This window comes from Cnephaeus nilssonii (assembly GCF_951640355.1).
Source record: "Cnephaeus nilssonii genome assembly, chromosome: 13".
In the NCBI taxonomy this organism is placed as follows: domain Eukaryota; kingdom Metazoa; phylum Chordata; class Mammalia; order Chiroptera; family Vespertilionidae; genus Cnephaeus; species Cnephaeus nilssonii.
In genome coordinates this window covers 77,213,845-77,239,097 of record NC_137084.1, presented here as the reverse complement: position 1 = coordinate 77,239,097, position 25,253 = coordinate 77,213,845, and the positions used below count along the sequence as shown (strand labels likewise).

The following is a 25,253-nucleotide window of genomic DNA, read 5'->3' as shown; positions in this document are numbered from 1 at the left end:
CCTAAAAGTAGGAGAACCATATCTTATATTCCTTCTAGTAGATCTGCCTGTGACATATTTTTTCCACCCTCCAAAAAAATGCAAACATGAATCTATTCTATTCTTTATACTTGAATTCCAACTTGTAGGAAACTAGAGAAATCTCACGAGACCTGGGACCCCAGATCCTGCTGCGCGGAGTCCCAGAATCAAGTCCCTGCCGACCCTCGCACACTTCGCCACACACGCAGCCCCGCCCACCCGCGTGTGCTTCATTGCGCATGCAGCCGCCTGGTGACCTGTCTTTGGTCATTACAGCGTTAGGGACACTGGGTTTTTATAATATAGATACAGAAGCTAGAAGAATAATTCAACCAAAATTATGAGGAAGCCAAGGACAAATCCAGAATGTAGGACATCCAATCCAGTTTCTTTAAGTCAGTGCCATTGGGAAATGGGGGGAGGGGAAGAGGAACTGTTCCAGAATGAAAGGACTCCAAACACAAAATAAGTAATTGCAAAATGTACATCTTGTTTGTACCCTGACTCAAATAGCCAACTAGGGAAATCTGAATTCAGACTATGTATTAGATAATATTAAGGAATTGTTGATTTTGTTAGGTGTGATAATGGTATTGTATTTATATAAGAAAGGGGTGTGTGTTTTTTAGGGATACAAAAGTAGGGTGAAACAAAATTATGTCAAGATTTGCTTTAGGTTACTACAGAAAAAAAGAAAAGCAAAAAGGAATTTAAAGGGAAAAAGGATAAATGAAGCAAGTATGGCAAAATTTTGAGAACTCTTGAATCTCAGGGATTCATTATACTAATTTTTCTACTTTCATGTATATTAGAGACTTTTATAGTAAAAAGAAAATTTAGAATGATTTGCAAAAGTAATATATTTATTAGTACATATTTTTTTCTGTTCTAGCCTTTATCACAGCATATTGTAATTGCCTGTATATTTGTATAGCCTAATATTTCTCAAACTATCAGTATTGAAAGACCAATTTTTTAGTTGTCCAATGTATCACAGACCATGACTTTTGTAATATGCAATAAAAATCAATTAACAGAAAAACAAAATGGGGGGAGGACATACAAAATAAAACCTTAAAAAGTTTTATTATTAAAGTCAACAAACAAGTGGGGGGGAGGGGGAGTAATGGGGGAATAAGGACACATATGTAACACCTTAACCAATAAAGAAATTTTAAAAATAAAATAAAGTTAACAAACAAAATTATATTTCACTTAACAATCAGTACAAATGCAAACATAGGAAAAAAACAATTTTTAAAAATATATTTTTTTTTATTTATTTCAGAGAGGAAGAGAGGAGAGAGAGACAGAAACACCAATGATGAGAGAAAATCATCAATTGGCTGCCTCCTGCACGCCCCCTAATGGGGATCGAGCCTGCAACCCAGGCATGTGCCCTTGACCAGAATCGAACCAGGGACACTTCAGTCTGCAGGCAGACGCGCTATCCAGAGCCAAACCAGTTTGGTCAGGAAAAAAAATTTTTTTGAAAACCAAATCCATTCATCAAAAATACATACATAGGCCATGAGTGTAGACAAGAGCTGTGACATATGAGTGTGTGTGCTCTTTGCATGTTAACTTGAGGTCCTGGTTTATTAACTGGAGCTTGGATTGATAACAGTGCCCTTTGCTGAGGATAGTGTTTTGGTTTTACTGGCAGCCACAGGTTTTTGCCTCAGTTACCGCTATTGATTTCTCAGCAGATGTCAATAGAGGTAACTCAGGTAGCTTTTGAAGGCTACCTACACTGCAGAAATCATAAAGAATGGGGAAGATAATAGATATGCTTGCTGTAATACTCGATGAGATTTTTGCTTAAGGGGTGAAAATACCACTTCTTTAAATAATTGGTCTCTTAATCTCTGGAATGCAGCTGTTGTCATTTTTCTCACACTGTGTGTTACACATTTGTTGACATGTGATGACTGTGACTCTACATGATAATTTTAGGCTCAGATGTACCGTGCCTTTGTTTTTCCAATAGTACCCTTCTTGCCAAGTGTTAAATTTTTTTTTCCCTCTTGGCTGTGGTGGTGCCAGTTTTTTACTGACTGATTCAAAAAATATCAATTGCTGTAGATTCTATTGTGCTTCCCAGGACTCATTTTGTAGGCAACAGTTTGGTTTTGTTTTTTCCATATGCATTAATCCATACTTGTTCACATTGGATCTGCTAGGTTTCTCTATGTTGCCAAAATTTCAAAAATATTTTCCAACAATGCACATTGACTCAACATTTTCAACCGTAAGAAATTTTGTCTGTCATTTGTCTAGGAAATAACTGCCTCACTGTAATAGGATTTGGTGTGGAATCATAGGGAATCCTATCTAATAAAGAGGGAATATGCTAATTGACCATCACTCCATCACAAAGATGGCTGCACCCACAGCTGAGGCCAAGTTCCCATAAGGAGCCTTAACGAGCAATCAGCAGGGACCTGAAACTATGCCCTCCCCCACCCCCGTGGGTCTTGACAGGGGACCTCAAGGTGCGCTTCCCATCCTGGTGCTGGGCTAGGGGACCTCAGGCTGCTCCCCCCGCCCCAGCACCAGGCCGGGAGACCTCAGGCCGCACCCCCACCCTGGCACCAGTCCGGGGGACCTCAGACTGCACCCCCAGCCTGGCAGGGCTTGACAGGGGACATCAGGCCTTGCCCCCCCCCTGCCCAGCGGGGCTTTACGGGGGACCTCAAGGTGCACCCCCAGTGCTGGGTCGGGGGAACTCAGGCCACGCCCCCGCCTGGTAGGGCTTGACGGGGGACCTCAGGACCTCCCACCCAGTGGGGCTTGACAGGGGATCTCAGGCCGTGTCCCCCACCTGGCGGGGCTTGATGGAGGACCTCAAGGCACGCCCCCCGCCTCGGTCTGGGCTGGGGGACCTCAGGCCATGCCCCCCATCCTGGTGCCGGGCCAGGGGACCTGAGGCTACACCCCCTGCCTGGCAGGGTTTGACAAGGGTGGGACTGGCCAGGTCTGGATCTAGCCCAATGCGGGGGGGAGGGGGGCAGCGGGTCTGGGTCTCACGAGATTTTGTGGTGCATGTGGGTGGGTGGGGACTTGACTCTGGGTCCAGTGGTGTGCCCCAGACTCTGACAGGAGGAAGGTTTTCATATACATTTTACTAATTTTCTTCTTTCATCTCTGACACTTCTATTATAGAGAAAGGGCAAATAGCAATATTAAATTATTTCCTCTAATTAATCCCCTTTTAATGTGCACGAATTTCATGCACCGGGTCACTAGTATATTACTAACCAGCCAAAAGAGATTTGAATCTCCTCACAGAAAACGTTGCATTCCCTCATTAAGTTTGGCCCACAGGTCCAACCCTTTATTATGGTTTTCCCAACTCATCCAGTATACTAGTAGAAGGAGGCTCAGGTATACTCAGGAATAGAAAGCACGGGGTCTACTTGACAGTTTACTTAGACCATATAGTTTGGACATTTTGACTGAAAATCCAGCATATTTGTTCTTAAGTGACCCTTTTTGCCTTTCAGAATGATGGATGGCTACTATGTGGGCTCTGTAAAGGCAAAGGGAAGATGTGATGAGCTGATGATCTCAGTTTGTGATAATAGCCGATATAGAAGAATATACAAAATGTCCAACTAAATTTAAAGCCTATAACTTGTAGAGTATAACACTAATAGTCCATGTTTTGTAATACTGTTGATGGAAAGTTTCATGATAGCATCCAGGATAAGACCTTAAGTAATTAAGTATTTAAGTACTATACCTATGATGTTTTGTGCACTGCTAAGCATTGTGGGAAGTACAAAGAAGAATGATATTGTCCCTATGCTCAGGAAGCTTTAATGAAGGTTTTTTGTTTTTTTTCTGAAACACTGTATTAGAAGTGGAGCTGTGTGTGTATCCAGGCATGAACACACGTTGGGGTAGTTATGATATAGTATATGCAGATAAAGTGTGAGGCATTGTGTTATAAGTGATGAGTTCAAAGAAGAGAGATTTGAAGTGATTTATTTCTATTTGAAGTGGCGAGGGACTGTTTAATATCAAAGTGGCATTTGAATAGGGTTTGAAAGGATGGTTATGATTTTAACAGGAATTTAATAAAGAAGCAGCTTGATATAGTAAAAAAAAAAATTTTTTTTTCCCAAAGTTTGTAGTTCCATATCAGCCATCCACCTATTAAATATATGAAGTCAGCCAGGTTACTTAATTCCTCTGATCTTCAGCTTCCTCAAATATAATAGAAATTAGAGTAATAGTTATCATAGAGGTGTGTTAGGAAGATTGAGATACTGTGATGTGAACATCCTTTATAAACTGTAAAGGGCTGTACAAATGTTAGTAAATTTTATAGTAAATATGAGGATGACACGAGCCAAAGGCATGGAATTTATGTTGCCCTCTTTCCCTCAAAAGATCATTTCAGAGGCCTTTAAGATCTTCAGGTAAAAGTTGTATGAGTTGCATATTTATGTTAGTTTTATTAAATTTATATAAACATATGCAGAATTAATTTTTAGGTAAATTGCTTTAATAGAGATTATAACATTGCACAGAGGGCTAATGTATCTTGCAAAGTATATTTTTTAGAGAACAGAGTCTCTCATAAGAGTGCTTGGTTCCAAGAACAAGTCTGCATGTTCTTGGGTAGATCCGAATTGCTCCATTGAACAACAGGGTGTGAATTATTGGAGCTACTTCCAAGGACCACTGTATCTCATGTTACAGGTCTTTTGTATAATAACTACATAAAATTATTTTTTAAAAGGAAGATAACCTTGCCCAGCCAGTATGGCTCAGTGATTGAGTTTCAACCCAGGAACTAATTCGATTCCAGGTCAGGGCACATACCCAGGTTGTGGGCTCAATCCCCAGAATAAAGCATGCAGGAGGCAGCTGATTGATGATGTTCCTCTATCATCAATGTTTCTATCTATCCTTCTCCCTTCTCTCTCCAAAAATCAATGAAAACATTTTTTTAAAAACAAAGAAAGATAACCTTGATTGATTGGATGTCAGAGAATTGATTCATGTTCTTTGTTTTACATAAACGTTATTTTTTAAATGTGATTAGGAATATTCAGTACTCAGTAAATTTTTTAAGAACATAGAGAGTGCTTGGGCATAAAGGTCACTTTGAGTTGTACTGTGAATATTATGCCACTTGCTATTGTCTCATCTTGGACTCTTCATTTTTCTGTATTCTAGTGTAATATGATTGGAATTGCTTTTCTTAAGGCAAGAAACTTGGAAAACAGCATGGTATTTGAACATTAACCTTTAGTCATTATAAAAGCTTTTCGATGGGAAAAAAATCCCAAATCCCAATGTTTAGGTCATTTTATTTTGGTGAATATTTTAAATTCTCTCTTCTTTTACAGACTATCTTGCTAATCACGGCCGGTTAAATGAGTCTGAGGCCAGGCGAAAATTCTGGCAAATCCTGTCTGCTGTTGATTATTGTCATGGTCGGAAGATTGTGCACCGTGACCTCAAGGCTGAAAATCTCCTGCTGGATAACAACATGAATATCAAAATAGCAGGTAACTGGGGCACAGCTGGCTCTAATGTGATCAACTGTGAGTCCTTGTTCTGGGTGTTTGCAGAAGGAGAACTGCAGGCAGAGGTTTGGAGCATTTCTACTGATGACATCAAGCTTTCTCAAAAAACAAGTGTGTTTTATTCATTTCCTTAGAAATAGATGCAATGAAAAGAAAGGGAAATCGGTTTGTTATTAATGTGCACAGTGGCAGGGCTATAGCTGGTGTCTCATTTGTATCCTTGGTCTGATTTGTGTCCAGGTCCATTTGTGGGGCCCTGCCAGAGAAGAGGGATGCTAGGTCTAGAGCAGCAGTGCAGGTTGCTGGGGCGAGTGGCTACAGTGAAGTTACAGACAGGGAAAACGAAAAGAGAGGGATGTAGGTTGATACAGGAGGAGCAGGTAGGCCAAGACCAAAATGTGAAGGGTCTTGAGTGCCATGAAAAAGATTTTAGAGTTTATTGTGTAGGTCATAGGGAGTCTAACCTACTGAACATTTTAGGGTGGGGATAGGGGTGAAGTGGGATTGGGATGACAGATTTGCATGTTAGAATGATGTCTCTCTCTGGCAGCAGAGTAAAGACAGGTGGGACATGTGAATAAGACTGAAGACAGGAAGATAATAAGGACTCTAATACAGTAGTCCAATCAAGAAAATGTGGGTCTGACAATAGTGTGGTGAAGGCCTGGGTCGGGGACAGGGTGGGCTAGAAGGGGATCAATTGGTTGGGGGCGGGGGGGGGGGGCGGGCGGGGGAGCAGCTGTAATACTTTCAACAATAAAGATAAATTTAAAAAAAAGAATGAATGAAAATGTGAATCTGAACTAGAGCTGAAGCAGGAGAGATTGTAGGATGAGATGGAGGGAGGGAGATTTATTTTGGGTAGTGTTTTGAAGAAGGTAAGGGGCGTGAAGCAAAAGCTTAACAACATTGCAAATGCTGGTGTTTTGTTCTAGGATTATGAAAGAGGAGCAAGGAGACAGATGAGGCCCTGACCAAGAAATTCTTGGTTGACCAGTGAGGCTAGATATTCACTGGAGAAAGTTTAGGGAGAAAACAACTCCTTGGGGTATAAAATAGAAGTTAAAAGCCTCTGATTTGTTCATTTAACTGGTTTATGTTTACGCCAGTTCCCATTAGTTTTTGTCCTGAGCATTTTGAGGAAAGTACATAATTAATTTTTATTTACTTTAACTTTATTTATTGTTACTTTAATTTTAATAATTAATTTTATTTATTTTAATTTTATTTTTTTTATTGATTAAGGTATCACATATTTGTCCTCATCCCCCCATTCCCATACCACACCCCTCCCCACTCATGCCCCCACCCCCCCTGTTGTCCTTAGCCACTGGTTAGGCTCATATGCATGCACACAAGTCCTTTGGTTGATCTCTCCCCTTTACCCCCACCCTCCCCTACCCTCCCTCTGAGGCCCGACAGTCTGATCCATGCCTCCTTGTTTCTGGGTCTGTTCTTGTTCATCAGTCTATGTTGTTCATTATTTCCCCTAGATGAGTGAGATCATGTGCTATTAGAAATGCACTTATAAGAACCGAAAATGAGAAAAGCAATAATGGTTATGCTGACAGGCAAATGAATCAGTCTGTATTGAGTTTCTTTCTGGGCCAACAGTTCTTTTGAGACCCAATTTCAATGTCAAACAGTTCCTTATGTGTACATGTCAGCAATGACATTTCAGTTCTGGATGGTGGACAAATGGTGGTAATGCAGGTCCGACTCTCTCTGGTTTGGTCCTGGGCAACTTGCAGTGACGCACAGCTGCTAACTGCTAGTATGGCAAGGCGACGTCGGCATCTTCCATCTCTGGACTGCTTCTCTTCTGTCTTCATGGCTGGAGTAGTCCTGTCGATTCCTCTCTGTTGCTGGAATCCACATGGTCTCGGAGTTGTTTTCTGAAAATATACAATCATATTCTCGACCAAAAGTTAATAAAGGAATATTTTCTATAAATTTGACTTGGGATCCTATTTCCTTTTTTGCCCAAATGATTTTCCTCTGGCTTGTTTTGACACCTTGTGTGTTTTTCATGGGTGCCTTGCTTTTAGCCTTACAATTAATTTTCTAAAGTATTAATTTTCTAGATGTAACTTACTTACAGGTTATTTTTCCTTACATGAATTCTTCTACTATCCCCCCCTTTCTTGATTTAAATATTAGGAGGCTTTTGAAAATTTTATAATGTAGTCTTGATGGTTTTTAAATTTTAATTTTTTGCACTATAATATTACTGTTTTAGGTTCATTACATGGTGTGCAATTTTATCATGAGATGAACTACCAATAAAAATTTTAGTTAACACTTTAGGAACACCTTTTTGTCCAGTACAATTAATTTTTCTAGCATATTCGCTTGTTTCAACTAGCCAATTTAAATTTGCCTGAAAACTTGACTACTATTTTACTGTCAAATTTATTACTCTAACAACAATCTTATTTTACCCTGTAAATATTAGTGGAAAGGATTATTTGCCTTCTTGAGTAGGTCCTGAGCATTCCTGGTGGTAGGCTGGATTTAGATATCGTAAACCCACTCCCCCACACCATGGGTACAAGACAACTCAAACAATTCTTGTTGGAGTGAGAGGGCAGCTGCTGTCGGCCAAGTCTCTGTCGGTCACCTGGGTCCTCATCTGAGCTGGGCATGGGAAGCACGAAGCAGCCATCGGGGCAGGAGACCTCCCCCAGAAGGGGCTAGGGTTCAGGCCCCTGCAAATAATTAATTTTAAATGCCAATGTTACATATGTTACAAGGAGGTAATGAATGGATTTTCTATTCTGCAGTCTGTGATTTTTTTTTTTAATCGTGGGATCGCCTGAATAAGACAAAGTATTTGATAAGATAAAGTTAATTTGCTATATTCCCACTTTATTTATTTATATATATATATATATATATATATACATATATATATATATATATATATAAAGAATTATATGATTTGTCATTTTTGTTTTGAAAATGTAATCTACTACATTAGTGTCTCCATAGTTTCTTATGTGTGGTCACTTCTCTCATTTGTGTTTTTCCCATCTTTTGGCCCTTCCATTTGCTTTCATTTCACTCCTTTTTGCCGACCTTCTGTAATGCACGTCCCTGGAATTTTTGTTTACTCTCTTTTGTTTACCTTCAAGAACCCAGAATAAAATATAAACATCTGATGCCCTCAAATTGCCCTCTTCAGAGTTGGCTCTTGTTTTTTGAAGTCCTTACCTCTGTAGAAAGGAGGGGGAAACCTCTGCTTCACCTTTGCATTCATTTATCACCAAAACAACAAAAAAATCACAAGACAATACCTCAGAGGAGTTTTGGGAGTGTTTTCAGGCAGAGAAAGGTTAGAGGTCTGAGTCATATGCTCCAGGAATTACAGAGTTCGCTGTCAGAACTTCTCAAAAGAAAATGTTCAAGTAGAACCAAAGAAACTTGGAAACAAAGCATACTCAGCTCTACCTGGCTATCATATGTCTGTATGATCTAGGAATATTGTAGGTAAACTCAGTATTTCTAATGTCATCATGAGATCTCTAGTTTTTGTTTGTTTTTGCTGTTTTATTATTTTTTAATATCTAAACTTCAAGGCCTTCTAATTTTTATCTAGAAGATCAGTAAGATGTCCAAGACCTAAAGTGTTATCTCTGGTTAAACTAGTATAACGGCTAACATATTGAGCCTTCACTATTTTCAGGTATCCTGCTAGGTACTTTATCATTTAATCTTCACAGCAACCCTAGAAGCTGCATAGCTCTTGCCAGTTTTTAGGTGAGAAAGATGAAATACAAAAAGATTAAATAACTTGCCAAGGTGACTCAGATAGTAAGTAGCACACCTGGAATTCAAACCTAGGTCTCTCTGACCACAGTGTGTATTTCTTCCACTGCACCATGTTGTTGTTTCCAAGCGTTGCCAGTTATCCCTCATGGGGTACTCACTAACTGAATTTTGAGTTTCATCATTCTGTATTTATCCATTTGTGTCCTTGATTCCTTGCCTCACAAGTATACACACACACTGTATCTAAGCACTCAAATATCATCTTGCCCACATTTTTTTGTCATCTTCACCACCACTTACCACAAATTTTAGTAAATGTTTATTAAGCATCTATTATGCTCCTGAGCTAAGTCCTAGAGATGCAGATATTTCAAGACAAAATGACAGCAATGCAATAAAACTCAACTCTGCTCTCACCTTAACACGTTAAGCGCCCAGCCTGTTTTATCTTTCGGACGGAAAGTATAGTGTCAGTCACCGGTGACTGACTGGGCGCTTAACGTGTTAAGGAGTTAATCCAGAACTAGACCTTTAAGTCAATATAACACAGAGAGAAAGTTGTTGTAAAGGCTAGGAGAAAGACTGCTCTGCCTTGAAGAAAGTATTAGCTAAGACTTGCTTAAGACATCTGTGGTGGGACAGTGAGAGTGGGTTGAAGGGGTGAGGTAGGGATGCAGCTCCAAGCAGATGGATCAGCATGTGCAAAGGCAGGCAGGCCAGAAAACTCAAAAGTTTGTAGGGAAACTACAGAGCAGACCTAGTGGGACGTAGGTGCCCGTGAGGAATGATAGGTAAGGAGCCTGCACAGGTAAGCAGAGCCAGATCATGAGGGATTCCACATGCCATCAAAGCTTAGATGCGTTCCAGTGTTGTGAAAGAACTTCTCCAGGAGAGTTATGTTTATCCATAGATTTTATAACTTTATGGCTCTGCTTTCTTTAAAAATATCTTCCGATTTCAGAAGATTCTTCTTAAATTTTAAAGAAATCTAACACAAGTAGGAAAGGTGGTGCTCCATGGAAAAATTGCAAGAACCCAGAATAAAATATAAAATTATTCTCTCAGTCTCTGTTTATTCTACTTATGAAGATCTCTTTAATTGCTAAATGGGTTGGATAAATGAACTGTTTTAGCCATCTTATATGTTGAAATTGAAGAGAATTGCAAACCAAAACTAGGTTAACTTAAACTATCCTGTATTTGTCTCTGTTTATAAAACAGAAACCAACAGTTCATTTTAATAAATACAGAAACATGGTTTTGAAATCAGCATCTACTTTATGCTCCAGTGGGCAAAGACACCAGACGATGATAAACCATGGGCTCATCCACACCTGTGTACGCTCGGTGCCTCAATTATGAGACCTCCAGCCTTTGCAAAATATGAGTGTTAGGACATTCAGAGTAAGAGGCAAAATGCAAAGAAATAATTGGCTTTCATTAGTATTAGTACTTGGAGTACTCTTTTCTCCTAGCTATTTTTGCTATGATTATTTAAGTATAAAGTTGAAAATAAATAGATGAAGGATATTTAGTTTTAGTCTTTAACTTTCCTAATCTGAAATGTTAGCAATAAATGGTTAGATAAGGATAAAAATGTATGAATTACCTGAAGGAAGTTTTCACAAATACCACAGTTCAAACAAGGTTTCACGTAAAGAATGTAGAGTTGGTATTAGGCAGTTCAGGTGCAAATTCTGGCTTTGTGACCTTGGGCTGATTATTTAACCTCTCGGAGTCTAGGTTTCCATATTTGTTAGGTAGAGATTACTCTGTTCCTCGGGAACACTGTAGGGATTAGGGATAATGTTAGAGACAGTAAGGGTAGTAGATAATAATATGGGCACCAGAGCCAGGCTGCCTGCGTTTGAATCCTGGCTCTGCCACTTACTAGCTGCATGACCTTGAACACATTACCTAACTTCTCTGTCCTCAGTTTTCTTGACTGTAAAGAGGGAATGATAGAAGTTCGTATCTCCTAGTAGTTACTGGTTAATATTTGTAAAATACTTAGAACAGTACCTGGTACATATTACTATTTTAGTGTTTGTTAAATAAATTGTTACTGGCACCATGTAACACTAAATTAAAGGGAGCTAGTATTTGTATTTAATGTGTAATTGATTCCATGTGACAACAAACCTGAAATTTTTGATAGTCATATAAACCCCCACACTATGTGTGGGTTTTGTGTGTTTTTTTATTACCAAGTCCTTAAAGCCTTATTAAATACAAATCCTCAGAGGAATAAAGAAAGTTTACCATTTATATTCTAAATTATCTCTGCTTGATGCAAATTAATTTTTTTCCTGGGGGACCTTCAGTATAATTAGTAATGTGTAATGAGACTCATTCATCTGACCTGTGCATCACAAGTCCCTTGTCTTTAGCTGAAGGCCAATGCTTCCTTTAGGAGTTGACCCAGGGTTTCTGAGTGGCCCACTATCTCCCATTATCGCTTCTAACAATCTTCCTGCTTACTAGAAGACCTTGAGACAAGGTTTTTGTATATAAAATTCCAGTTTTGTGCCCTGGAACCAAAAAAGAGTGGGGGAGCCTGCGGCAGATTTCATTGGTAAAATATTTATTAGAACTCTTCCATTTATTATCCTCCTGCCACTAGCATTAGGTAAAATGTAAAACAGCTTTGCCTCAGCAAGCCCAATGAGACCTTATCCTTTATCCTTCAAGCCTACTTAGCCCTAGCAGCACATTAAGCCTGGAATATGGAAGGGGGCTCACAGGGTTTGTTTCATATTGCTTTGTTTTTCCCATCTCCACCTCCCCACTCCATTTTGGGCTAAGGAATTGATTTGCTTCTTAGTTCACTGAACTCTCTCATTGGACAAATAGCTGTCTTGCTCTGGTCAGCAAGATGGCATTCTATCTCAGCTGTGCTGATTGTATTTGTGCCCTTCGGTCAGGCAGGGAGGCAGTGACTGATGTTTGGAAGTCAACTATGCAGCTGGCCTTTTCTTGCTGGTGGGCAACAAAGTGTGCATTGACGTCAGTGTTGGCTGATGGCTATTCAGTTTGTGCAATGGGTCAGCTTCATCTCTACCACTCACCTACCTTTCATTTGTCAGCTTTCTTTTCCTCATCATTGTCTTCTTCACTCCTATTATAATAGTTACAAAAGAGGTATAACTCTTCAGTGAGTCTATATATCTGAATTCTACTGGGAATTTTAGAAACCAGGATAAATTTAACCCTAAAGCCATCTGCTGCTCTGGAGGAGGATTTTTTTTAATTCTAAATTAGACATTTTAACACCCTGCTGGAGTTTTGCCTTGGTTGTGTTCATTCCTAGAAATTGTTTACCTTTTCTTAGCTTGAAAGGCTGGTGTGTAATGCTTTGTTTGCTTTTTTCCTTTTCTAAAAAATGACTTAAATAGTTTACCTAATGACATCTTCTACTTGGTCTTTCTGCCATTTAAGTAAAAATCCTGAAAGTACTTAGTTATTATAATCATTTTGCAACAATAAACAGTCGGAGCTGTTTAGCATCGTCTATATTTTTTCCACAACTTCTGTTTTATCTCTATTTCCTGGCTACTCAAAGAGTGGTCTAGGAGCCAGCGCATAAGCATCACTTTGGAGCTTGTTAGGCAGAATTTCAAGCCCAGCCCTAGACCTACTGAATCAGAATCTACATTTTAGCAGGTTCCCCAGATGGTTTGTATGCATGCTAATGTTTGATTTACTTCACTCCAACAGACACCACAGAATTCTCTAATGTGCTTGGTCCCCATCACACAGTAAGCATCAGGATCAGCTTATACACTCTGTACTAATTGGGTTTTGTTATCAGGAAGATACAGGTCAATCAGTCACTTTCAAAATATAAAACAGAAAACAATAATAGCAGTTCTAGTACTGTTTTCAAATATATTCATGGTCTGTTACTCGTTAGTTAGATAAGAGGTAACTAGAGGATTCAGCTTTTGAGGCCAAGTTAATTTCCATGAGAGCCAGTCAACAGTAATTTACCTTTTCTGTGGTTAAATACCCTACCCCAAACTCTCTCTTTTATAAACATTTTAGGCCACACAGAAACCAGGTAAGAGAATATGCTAATACAAGGAAATCTCAAAATTATTGTTAGAGTAAAACCTTGGAGTACATGCCATAGGGTCATAGGGACAGGAGCATGGATCATCTTCACGTGAAAAGGACAAGATAGGTCTGTTAACACCTCATGCAGTCTTAAAATGAAGACTGAGTCCTAAAATGAATGTTGATATAGATTTCTAACATTTATTTTGTGTACATCTTAATTATTCCCATTTGCTTATTAGGATGCTATTAACATAGCGTTCAATGTTGTAAAGAAAAGAAAGCCCTCACTTGTCAGGGTCTTCTGGCAGAGGTATAAATTAGGAAATCTCTCTGTCTGATGTGAAATTGGATTAAACTTCACTGACTCATTATATTCTTGGAACATCTGTGATATAGTGAAAAAGGACCCCTGGCTTGGAGTTCAAAGGACCTGTAGATACTTGGGCAAGTCAATTAACCACTTTGAGCTTCAGTTCCCTCATTTGTAACGTAAGGACAATTATACTTCACAGCACCTCCAGGGCTGTCATCATGATTAGGTGAGATAATAAATGCAGATATATCAAGTGTGTAATGCTTACCCCAAAGTAGGCATGACATAAATGTTTTTGGATTTTATTAGTCAATGTTCAAGGACTAGTTGTCTTTTTGTTTTTAAAACTTATTATGATCTTACTAGAAGCCCGGTGCACGAAATTCGTGCACGGCAGAGGGTTGTCCCTCAGCCCAGCCTGTACCCTCTCCAATCTGGGACTCCTGGTGGGATCGGGCCTAAACAGGCAGTCGGACATCCCTCTCACAATCCAGGACTGCTGACTCCCAACTGCTTGCCTGCCTGCCTTCCTGATTGCCCCTAAACGCTTCTGCCTGCCAGCCTGATCACCCCCTAACCACTCTGCTTCCAGCCTGGTTGATGCTTAACTGCTCCCCTGCCAGCCTGTTTGCCCCCAACTTCCCTCCTCTGCCAGCCTGGTCACCCCTAACTGCCCTCTCCTGCAGGGTTGATCACCTCCAACTGCCCTCCCTTGCAAGCCTGGTCCCTCTCAACTGCCCTCCCTTGCAGGCCTGGTCCCTCACAACTGCCCTCCCTTGCAGGCCGGGTGCCTCCCAACTGCCCTCTACTGCTGGCCATCTTGTGGTGGCCATCTTGTGTCCACATGGGGGCAGGATCTTTAACCACATGGGGGCAGCTATATTGTGTGTTGCAGTGATGATCAATCTGTATATTACTCTTTTATTAGATAAGATAGAGGCCTGGTGCACGGGTGGGGGCCAGCTGGTTTGCCCTGAAGGGTGTCACAGATAAGGGTGGGGGTTCCCTTGGGGTGTGGGGCGGCCTGAGCGAGGGGCCTGTGGTGGTTTGCAGGCCAGCCATGCCCCCTGGCAACCCAAGGGGAGGCCCTGGTATCTGGAATTTATTTTCCTTCTACAATTGAAACTTTGTAGCCTGGAGCGGAGCCAAGCCTGGGGCTCCGGCAGCCATTTCTGTGGCAGTTAATTCACCTTCTACAATTGAAACTTTGTTGCCTTAAGCGGGTGAGCCCGGCCAGGGTGTGCGGAAAGCTTTGCTTCCCCTGTGGCCGCCGGCAACCCTGGCCTGCTCTCTCAAGCTCCATTCTGCCGCCATTTGTTTGAATTTGTTTACCTCCTATAATTGAAACTTTGTAGCTTGAGTGGAGGCTTAGGCCTGCAATGGCTATGGAAAGCTTGGCTTACTCTGTTACCTAGGAAACCTTGCTCTCTGTGGCTGTAGCCATCTTGGATTGGGGTTAATTTGCATACTCGCCCTGATTGGCTGGTGGGCGTGGCTTATGTAGTGGAGTGATGGTTAATTTGCATATTACCATTTTATTAGAGAGGATATTGAACTTACTTAAAATTGAGAAGCTAAGAGTTTTTTTAGGAAGATGTGTCTTTTTTCCGGCTATGTTCAAGAAATGTTGAAAATCATGGTTCATCTGAAAAATTCAAGGTATGTTATGAGGGAGAGTGCAAACAATTACTCTTACCCAAATGACAAATTTCTCCAGAAGAAAGAAACTTCTTTATATCACCAAAGCCAACCCAACATGGGACCCTGAGCATTCCATGACCTGCAGGTTCTTGACTTTGTGCAAGAAAGAATTCAAGATCATAGTTGGAGTGAAAGGGAAAGCAAGTTTTATTTAGGTTAAGGGAAAGAGGCCAGGACGTGGGTTCCTGAAGTCAGGGTCGCGGGTAAGCCCCAAAGGAGCTGCCACTGCCTGTAAGTCTCCCAGGCGCCTCTCTGAAAGAAGCCAAAGTACATGAGAGGCGAGCAATCCCACCAGTGAGGGGCAAGCCATGATCAGTCACTTCTTGGGATTTTGTGTTTCCAAGCATGGGCTGTTCCTGAACTTTGGGGAGCCAAATTCTGTCCCTGCCTTCTGGTTGGGAGGGGAGTCTTGTTCCTAAAATGGTCATTCTTGAAATGCCCTGGCATTTTTCACCCTTGGTGCCCCCTCCTACTTTGGGTGTCAATTTTCATTATAATGATGGATAACGAGCTTAGGGGTCAGTTTCCAGTGAATTTTCCCTCCATCTTGGATTCTGCCACCACCTCAGTGATTTCCTGCCATAAACTGTCTCCCTTCAATCATGCATGGAGGGGGGGCTCTGGTGAGAGGCCCTAGCAGCTTATTGGCTTGCAGTGTCTGTTCCTACTTCCTCATTCCACTTGTTGGGAGCTACCCCTAACCTCTTTCTATCCTGCCTCATTTATACCTTCAAAATATTTTCAGAGTTGCTCAATCATGTATGAATAAAAATAGTATCAAAATAATTCTAGGCTGAACCCTAGATCACTGTGAGAAGTATCAGTATGAAATGAAGGGTTTTAAGAAAACATATATACATATAGATAGGTACGAAAATAAATACAAGTGTGTATGTATACATGAATTAGCACTCATACATATACTTCCTGTCTGCTGGCAGGGCTTAGAAGCAGTGACATCCCAGTTGTAATGAGCACACCTAGGTCCTAGTCTTGGTTTCTAAATATAATTCCTGTAAAAGGGACCAGGTCCCCTCTGGAAAAGTGCTTGATTTCAAGGCTGGGGTAGGGAAAATATAAGATAAGCCTGGAACATCTTCTGATGCCAAAAAATAAGGAAATACTTAAAATGAAATTTTTTAAAGACGTGACATGTTGAAAGGATATAGGAGCCAACCTGAATTAAATAACAAATAATCAAAATAAATAACAGTATAACAATAGTATTGAATTACAACCCAAACAATAAAATAAATATTCATGACAAAGCAAATTCAACATTATATGGCATACAATTTATGACAGGAAAACGGGACACAGAACGCCTGAGGGACATAGCAGCCATCGTATTAGGTACTAACTTACAGATCAGAGCATGACCCAAGAAATTAAACTAGAAGGATGTTTCCTTTCCAGCAAGCCAGGCTGGATTTGGGTCTAGCATAAAGAGGAATAATGCTCAAGTGATGGTTTTCTTAATGCTTTCCAAAAATCAGATGAAAATGTATTGTCTTTTATTATCCCCTGTTATAGTTAGAATCTCTTCTGTGTTTGCACAGTGGTTGATCCATGTAGGCACTCAAATGTTTAATGAAAGAATGCAGTGAATTTGGTTGGTAGGATGACACATTAATGCATTGCATTTGAATAAATGGCGATAAGAAACAAATCCTGCATAGCTGTGCCATTTTCATATTTTATCCCTCTTGCTCATCCTTCATTTTACTGTGTGCTTCTAGGCAGAAAGCTGCAGACTGACTGAAGCAAATCATCCAGATTCCTGTGAAGAAATAAAAAGGCTTTTATTTTTAAGTGCCTTTCCATTGCCACTTCTTAAACCTGACCATTATTAACTTGCTCAAAAATAGCTACAAATCACTGTGCCAGGAAGGACACAAAGGTGGTAGTTAACAGTGAGGGCTTTGTTTCCATTCCAGTTCTACAACTTAGTATAAACTCTGGCAAGGTCCTTAACTTTCTACCCTCACTTTCTCTTAATAACCCTATAAGGATACCTAATAGGGTTATTAAGAAGAAATCATCTTCAGAGAGCCTAGAGAAGTTTCTGACACATAGTAAGTTCTTCCAAGAGAGATGACAGTATATTCATCAGCAAACCTTCATTGAATGGCTGCTCTCTACAGAGAGCATGTGCTAAGTGCTGGGAGTTCAGACATATATTATTCCCCTCTCTACTCTCAAGGAGTTTAGTCTGATGGAGAAGGCAGATAAGTAAAACAAGAAGAGGAAGAAGAATTCTATTCTTTTGAGTAACTCATGCATTATATATTATCTATAAGTAGTGACTTAATATACAATAAGTTGCTCACAGAGACTTTATGAAGTGTAGGTATTATCCCCATTTTGCAAATGATAAATCAAGGCTCTGTTCGAGAAGTTAAGTAATTTACCCAAGATCACACAGCTTGTGTATTTTCTCAGGACCTTTTTCTCTGAAAGGCAGTAGTTGATGATGATGCTCCACAGAAGGAGAAGGGAGCTCGTTTCACTTATGCTCCAGGCATTTTATATTCTTAATCTAGCTTAATCCTCACAGCATCCTATCTTGGCAGGTGTGTTATCCCCACATTTATAGATACAGGATTTGATTCCAAATCTGCCTGACTCTACAGTTTTCCTTCACTGGTGTGTCAGATGATCAATTACAAATACAATGTGTATAAGCACTTTGACAAGCTTATAGAAAACACCCGCATATATGCCATTAATAATAGCCTTCATGAACCTCATTGTCTTTTGGTGTTTTATTGTTTCTACAGGCTCAAGTTCCAATTTTCTTTAGTTACTTACAGGAAATAGAAGTACGCAGTCTGCTTGGTACCACTCTTTACAAGTTAACAAGACACTTTCTGTGTCCTAGACATGTAAAGCCAGGGTTGAGACTGGAATGCCACAAGCACGTGATGCTTTCCTTGCTCTCGCCTATTCTTGCCTATGAAATGTACAGTGAGCAGGCTCAGGCAATAAAGAGGCCAGGCTGCTTTCCTGACCGGCCTCTGCCCAGTCAACCCTGAGTTCATTCCACCAGAGTCCAGGGAAGTTCAGAATGAAGGAGTTCTGGATTGGCTTTTTGAGACGTTAAAACTTTACAATGCTGTTAATGTGGACGTTAAAACTTTACAATGCTGTCAATGTGGACATGTGTTGTAAGGTGCGCCGTTAGTCTTAGAGGTGGAATGGAGAAAATAAGACCTTTCTCACAGTCTTTACGGAAAACAGAGTATAGGACTGAACCTGAGAAGGGAGGAGTTCCTATTGTCTCGTACTCCTGGGTGCCAAGGACAGACCACAGTGTTGCTCCACCAGGTGTAGACTGCGCCTGAGTCTCTTCCCCCGTCGCACCCTTTTCTCTTCTGAACCCTTAAGCTCCACTATACTTTTCCTACCTTTCTTGTGTATTTTCTCAGGACCTTTTTCTCAACGGCGGTAGTTGATAATGATGCTCCACAGAAGGAGAAGGGAGCTCATTTCACTTATGCTCCAGGCATTTTATATTCTTAATCTAGTTTAATCCTCATAGCATCCTATCTTGGCAGGTGGGTTATCCCCACATTTATAGATACAGAAACTACAGTTCAGGGAAGTTAAATTACTTTCCTAGAGGACTTGAAGCTAGAAAGTGGCAAAATGGGAGGCCAGTTCTAGTTCTCCCTAACTTCCTAGTTTGTACTCTGCCATGAAGTTGTAATGTTGGAGATTGTGACTATTGTTACAGTTACTGCTGCTTGCCACCAGCTCTACATCAACTAGCTGAGAGAACGCTTCCACATAATGTACAAACTCAAGGTGTGAAGATTGTGAGTTTATATTGTCATTGGATTCCCACAACAACCTGCTGACTATGTATATTTATTATTTCAGCTTTACAGATTGGGAAACTGAGGCTCACAAAGACTGATCCAAAGTCACATAGCCAGTCAGTCTGGCACTGGAGACTTGATCCAGTCCCCTGGGGCCGCTCACTGTCCATCAATGCTGTGCAGAGCCAGTACCTGTCACTAGGACAGTGTTCTCCAGTCAGGCTGTAACAGAACAGTGGGGCTATACCTGACAAAATAATAGGAATTTGTTTCTTCAGTAAGAACTTGAGACTATGTGAAGGCTGAGCAAAAGGGCACAAGCTTGTGTTTATACCAAAGCTCAGTGAATTCTGCTGTAATTTTCATGCATATTGAAGGCATGTGAGTATAGTATTTCCAGAGTGCATGCTGTATATCAAAGATGTAGATTCAGTATGACTAATAGGGGAAGGCCATTAACTGTTTTGAAGTATAATGCCACTGCATTCCATAAATGAGTAAGTACTGGTGATAGGTGGCCTGTGACTGGGCCATGTAGCCATCACATGTTAATGAGCTATTCAGGTAGGTATCTGCCTATATCAAGATGCATGGGCCAGCACTTAGAGAGTTGTTACTTAGGAAACACTGTACTCAGTTGCCTTAAAAGGTTATATATTTTGCTGCCCTGTGATAATGACTGTAGGAACAGCCAGTCACTTGGAGTATCTTAGAGTTTTACTTATTTGATTCCTTTCTTACAGACCATATAAGATAGCTAACTCTTAAATCTTGGAGTAATTAAAATTCTGAGATTATCAAATTCAATTTGGTTGTCCACACCAATGGATTTTCTTTCAGCCTTAAAAATACAGTATTAAAGTATTTTTTCTAATCTCTTATTATTTTTGAGAAGAAAACTTGATTCATTTATACATTCATTCAAGAAATATTTTTTGAATGCTGAATATTTGCTAGTCTGTGCTAAATGCTAGGGAAATGGGATAGATGTCATCCATTCCTCACAAAGTAAATAGCAGTGATAATGTTAATATAGCATATAAAATTTGTTACAGAGAAATTCAGTATAGTTTGAGACCATAGATGAAAGTAACATTTATTTCTATTCCAACAGATTTTGGTTTTGGAAATTTCTTTAAAAGTGGTGAACTGCTGGCAACTTGGTGTGGCAGCCCCCCTTATGCAGCCCCAGAAGTCTTTGAAGGGCAGCAGTATGAAGGACCACAGCTGGATATTTGGGTATTTCTTTGCTTTGCTGTGTTTTGTTAAATGCATCTATAAGGATAATACTTGGTACTTTGGCCCATCTTTAAAGCTCTTGTTTCTAACACATAGGCAGTAGTTCATACTTTCCCTACCCATTGGACTATAATTAGTTGAGCATCTTGAATTGGATTCTAGGAAAGAATTTCTAAGGACAGATGTTCTCATTCTAACATCAGCAGTAATTTAAAGTTAAGTAGTAATCAAATGATTAATGTATTTTGATATTTATTATAGGATACTTTATTGTAATAATTAGCATTTCAGATTTTTTTTAAATTTAAGAAAATAGTACATTCAAACAAATTTTTTTAGTCCATAGGACATTGAGGGATATTAGGGGGAACAAAGAGTGTTTTAAGTTCTTGGTGTAAAAATGACCCCGTTGTTCTCGTCCCCTAGAGCATGGGAGTTGTTCTTTATGTCCTTGTCTGTGGAGCTCTGCCTTTTGATGGACCCACTCTTCCTATTTTGAGGCAAAGGGTTTTGGAAGGAAGATTCCGGATTCCGTATTTCATGTCAGAAGGTAACAACCTGTTCATCTTACTAATTGGGTGCTACAGATTCTGCGCTCCTAATGAAACGCGTAGGCAAGGCCTCCCTTTTTCTAAGAGTTCGGGTGCTAAATAAAGTGACTGAGTTACTTTAAAACCCATAGAAATAAGCAGCCCCCTCCGTGTAGGTGAGAAAAGTTCCAGGCTTCCTAACTGAAAACAGAAAGTTCCCCTGATTAAGAACACAAGTCTCCCATTTACTCTCGGTCTATAAATGTCCCAGGTTTATTTTAGCCTTAGAGAAGTTCTTTGTAGATACAGATTCACAACCATTTTACTCTAAGTTTGAAATGGATTTTCTCATATCTTTTGGCAGGAAGTTGCAAAATTAAAATGTTTAAATTAAATTTGAAAAGCAACTGGCAAAACTATTGAATTAAGATGAAATGCTGTAATCCCAGTCAGTTTTATATTGGATTGTAACATAGGCAGCAGTTAGGTTTACTCTTTAGATTAGTTTTTGGTTATCACCCTTAATGCTTTTGTTCCTAGAAACAGTAGAAATAATGCTTCAGTAGTTAAGAGTGTAGACTTTAGTGCCAGACTGCCTGGTTTCAATCATATCTCCTCCCTGTGCTTCCATTTCCTCACTTTATAAAATGGAAAAGACCATAATTCCTAAGAGAGCTGTTGTGAGGATTAATTAAATTAATCTGTATAAAGCACTTAGCAGAATGCCTGGCACCTACCAAGTGATCTAAGCTTATGTGGCGTGGTAAAGAGCATGATGTCATGTCAGGAAATAAGCTGGTGCCCAGACGGACAGCCGTGCAGTTTTCTTAGTGGAACCAGGAGTAAGTAATGTTTTACGTACATTTGTCTCAGTTGCACTGATGAGAAAGCAGCAGTCCACTGGCTAGCTCTTGCCTCACAGAGCCTTAGACCTAACTGAGGATCATTTATTATTTGCTTATTTTAGGAAGAAGGCTTGTTTTTTAGTGGAAATCTAAGTCTGTGTCTAGGTATTTTCAGTTGATAAATCAGTTCATTTAGCACAAAATTGGATAGGCCTACAGCCTCCTATTTTTCTTAAGTATTCATTCATGGTGATGGTTAATTTTGTATATCAACATTCACCCTGAGTACTTGACAAATATAAGTAACCTTTATGTATTTATTTATTCATTTGACCTTCTGCTTTCCAGTAGGTGCTGTGGAGGACACAAAGATTACTGCCATTGTACAAAGTCACATCAATAAAGCAAACAACATCCTGAAGTGCAAGGCGATTGACGTGACTTTTGTACCATTGTGTTTTCCATAGATTGTGAGCACCTTATTCGAAGGATGTTGGTCCTAGACCCGTCCAAAAGGCTAACCATAGCTCAAATCAAGGAGCATAAATGGATGCTCATAGAAGTTCCTGTACAGAGACCTGTTCTCTATCCACAAGGCCAAGAAAATGAGCCATCCATTGGGGAGTTTAATGAACAGGTTCTGCGACTGATGCACAGCCTTGGAATAGATCAGCAGAAAACCATTGAGGTAAAGTGATCAGAAATTTGACTGAAAAAATTTTAGGCTTTTGTTGTACTCAGTAACTTGAAATTTCATGCTCATACCTATCAGCCTAGTCATTTAGCATGGCCATCCCCAGCACCTAAACATACTGTTCAATATTCCCTGAAGATTAATCAGGCTTTTTCTTTTTTCTTTTACTCAACATATAAATCCCTGCCTTTGCTCATCTGCCAAAAAACTCAAGAGGAATGGTTTATATAGGACTGAGGAAAAGACAAAGACAGAAGCTTAACAAATACAAAGTAGCAAGTTTTTTCTAAGATGAACCATAAAGTAGTTTCACATAGGTAATAAACTAGTTTATATGGAACATAAATGTGCAGCTAATGGAACAAGGCTGAGGGCTGAGCAGAAAACAAGAATGGTAGGCATCAGATTTAGGAAAGCCAACTGGATTTAGCTTGTGAACTGGAGAAACTGAGAAGACAAAACAGGTAGATTCCTGATATGGAAGTACGAGAAGGTTTGAACCTAGAAAATTTCTCGTCACTTTTATTTCTTTCTTTCCTTAATAGCATATTCATAAGATATACATATTCTTAATACCTACACAGTAGTAAAACAAACAAACAAACAGAAAACAGTACTTTTGAGGAGGGACCATAACAAGAAAGAATTTTAAGTGCTCCCTTGTGAATATTAAGTGCTCTGAACTGTACTGCCTTTTCCTTCATGGTAGCCATAAGTGAAATCAGACTGGCTTTCCTGCTTTGCTCATCATGCACTCTGATGTGAGCACAGTTCCACTGGTCTGGAATTTTTGCTGCGTGCTCTGCCTCTGAGGTGTACTGCACAGCACCCAGACAGACTGTCAGGTGGAATTAGAAGTGAAAGGAGCAGTTGTTTCTCTGTTTCATTAGTACCCTGGAAATCTGGCGGACAAGGAATGTGAAAAATTGGGAAGCAACTTTATATTCAAGGTTTCAAGAGGGCTGGACTGCAAAAGCAAGAGGAAAAAATTACCTAGGAACGGAGACACCGTGTCTCTCAATCTAGCTTCCAAATGTCATTCTCCAGCCTAAAATAATTACCAGAAAGTTCCCCAAAGACTTTAATCAGTCACTTCAGAGTTTGCAGTGGTTTGTACTTGTGTAGAAGCTATAGATCTAGAGCCTCTGGGCTCAGGTTGCTAACCAACCTTACACCATAGTTACAGCTATGAGATGGGACCACATGACAGCATTGGGGAATGTCTGCATGAGACAGTGATGGCATTTTCTCTGAATGCAGAAAAATAAATGGATCCTGTTAATGTCAAAGGGCCTGTCATTTAATGGTATCACCCTGTATATAATTAAAACTAGAAACTTGAAATGATCTTTCATTCTAAACTCTGGAACAGCTTTTATTTTGAGGCATACTTTGTTACTCTGTTTGTAAGAAAGAAAACATTATTTCTTCCATCTTTTTTTAGACAGGTATAGATCATTGGATTGATTTTTATGGCTCTTGGCCTTCAGCACTTGTTTTCTCTCTCAGTCTTTGCAGAACAAGAGCTACAATCACTTTGCTGCCATTTATTACTTGTTGGTGGAGCGCCTGAAATCACATAGGAGCAGTTTTCCTGTGGAGCAGAGGCTCGATGCCCGCCAGAGGCGGCCCAGCACCATTGCTGAACAAACAGTTGCCAAGGTAACACCCCATTAGCCAATAGTCTTATCTGTGCATGTGCCTGTTCACATGGTTGACACATTGTTCATCTTGTATTACAAAGGGTTAGGATTTCATCCTCTGTGCTCTCTTTTTCTGTAAAGTTTCTGCCTGTCATTCACTAGATTCTCAAATGTTTTAGCACCTTTTTTTCCAATTACAGTTGACATACATATTGTATTAGTTTCAGGTGTACAACCCATGATTAAGCATTTATATAATTTAGGAAATGATCACCCCAATAAATCTAGTATCCATCTGACACCATACAAAGTTATTATAATATTGACTATATCCTATGCTGTACTTCACATACCTATGAGTATTGTATAACTACAATTTGTACTTCTGATTCCCTTCACCTTTTTTCACCCAGCCTCCCAACCCCCTTTCCATCTGGCAGCCATCCAGATGTTCTCTATCTGTGAGTCTGTTTCTATCTGCTTGTTTGTTTGTTTGTTTTGTTTTTAGATTCCACATACAAGTGAAATCATACAGCATTTGTCTTTCTCTGTCTGACATAATACCCTCTAGGTTCATACATGGTGTTGCAGATGGCAAGGTTTTATTCTTTTTGTTTGCAGTTTACATTTAATATTATTTTGTATTAGTTTCAGATATACAGCATAGTGGATAGACAATCATATACCATACATAGTTGTTACCATATTATTGACTGTATTCCCTATGCTGGACTTCACATCCTGTGATTATATTGTAACTACCAATTTATACTTCTTTTTATTGGTTTTTAGAGAGAGAGGAATGGAGAGGGAGGGGAGAGAGAGAGAGAAACATCAGTGTGAGAGTGAAACATCATTCGGCTGCCTCCTGCAAACCCCCACTGGAGATCGAGCCTGCAACCTTGGCATGTTCTCTGAATGGGAATTGAACCAGGAATCTTTCAGTGCACAGGAGGATGCCCAACCAACTGAACCATACTGGCCAGGACACCAATTTGTACTTTTTCATCCCTTCATCTTTTTTCATCCAATCCCTCTCCCCTCTATGAACCATTAGTCTGTTTTCTGTTGTC

General features: G+C 39.9%; 1 protein-coding gene across 1 annotated transcript in view; it reads left to right on the top strand.

Annotated features, from left to right (window-relative positions):
• The window catches only part of SIK2 (salt inducible kinase 2), a 138,031-nt gene that overhangs the window by 81,092 nt on the left and 31,686 nt on the right, over nt 1-25,253 (top strand). The window contains exons 4-8 of the mRNA XM_079788755.1: nt 5,385-5,546; nt 20,344-20,468; nt 20,895-21,018; nt 22,311-22,531; nt 24,047-24,199. Coding sequence (XP_079644881.1) covers nt 5,385-5,546; nt 20,344-20,468; nt 20,895-21,018; nt 22,311-22,531; nt 24,047-24,199 — 785 coding nt within the window. The remainder of the gene's footprint in view (nt 1-5,384; nt 5,547-20,343; nt 20,469-20,894; nt 21,019-22,310; nt 22,532-24,046; nt 24,200-25,253) is intronic.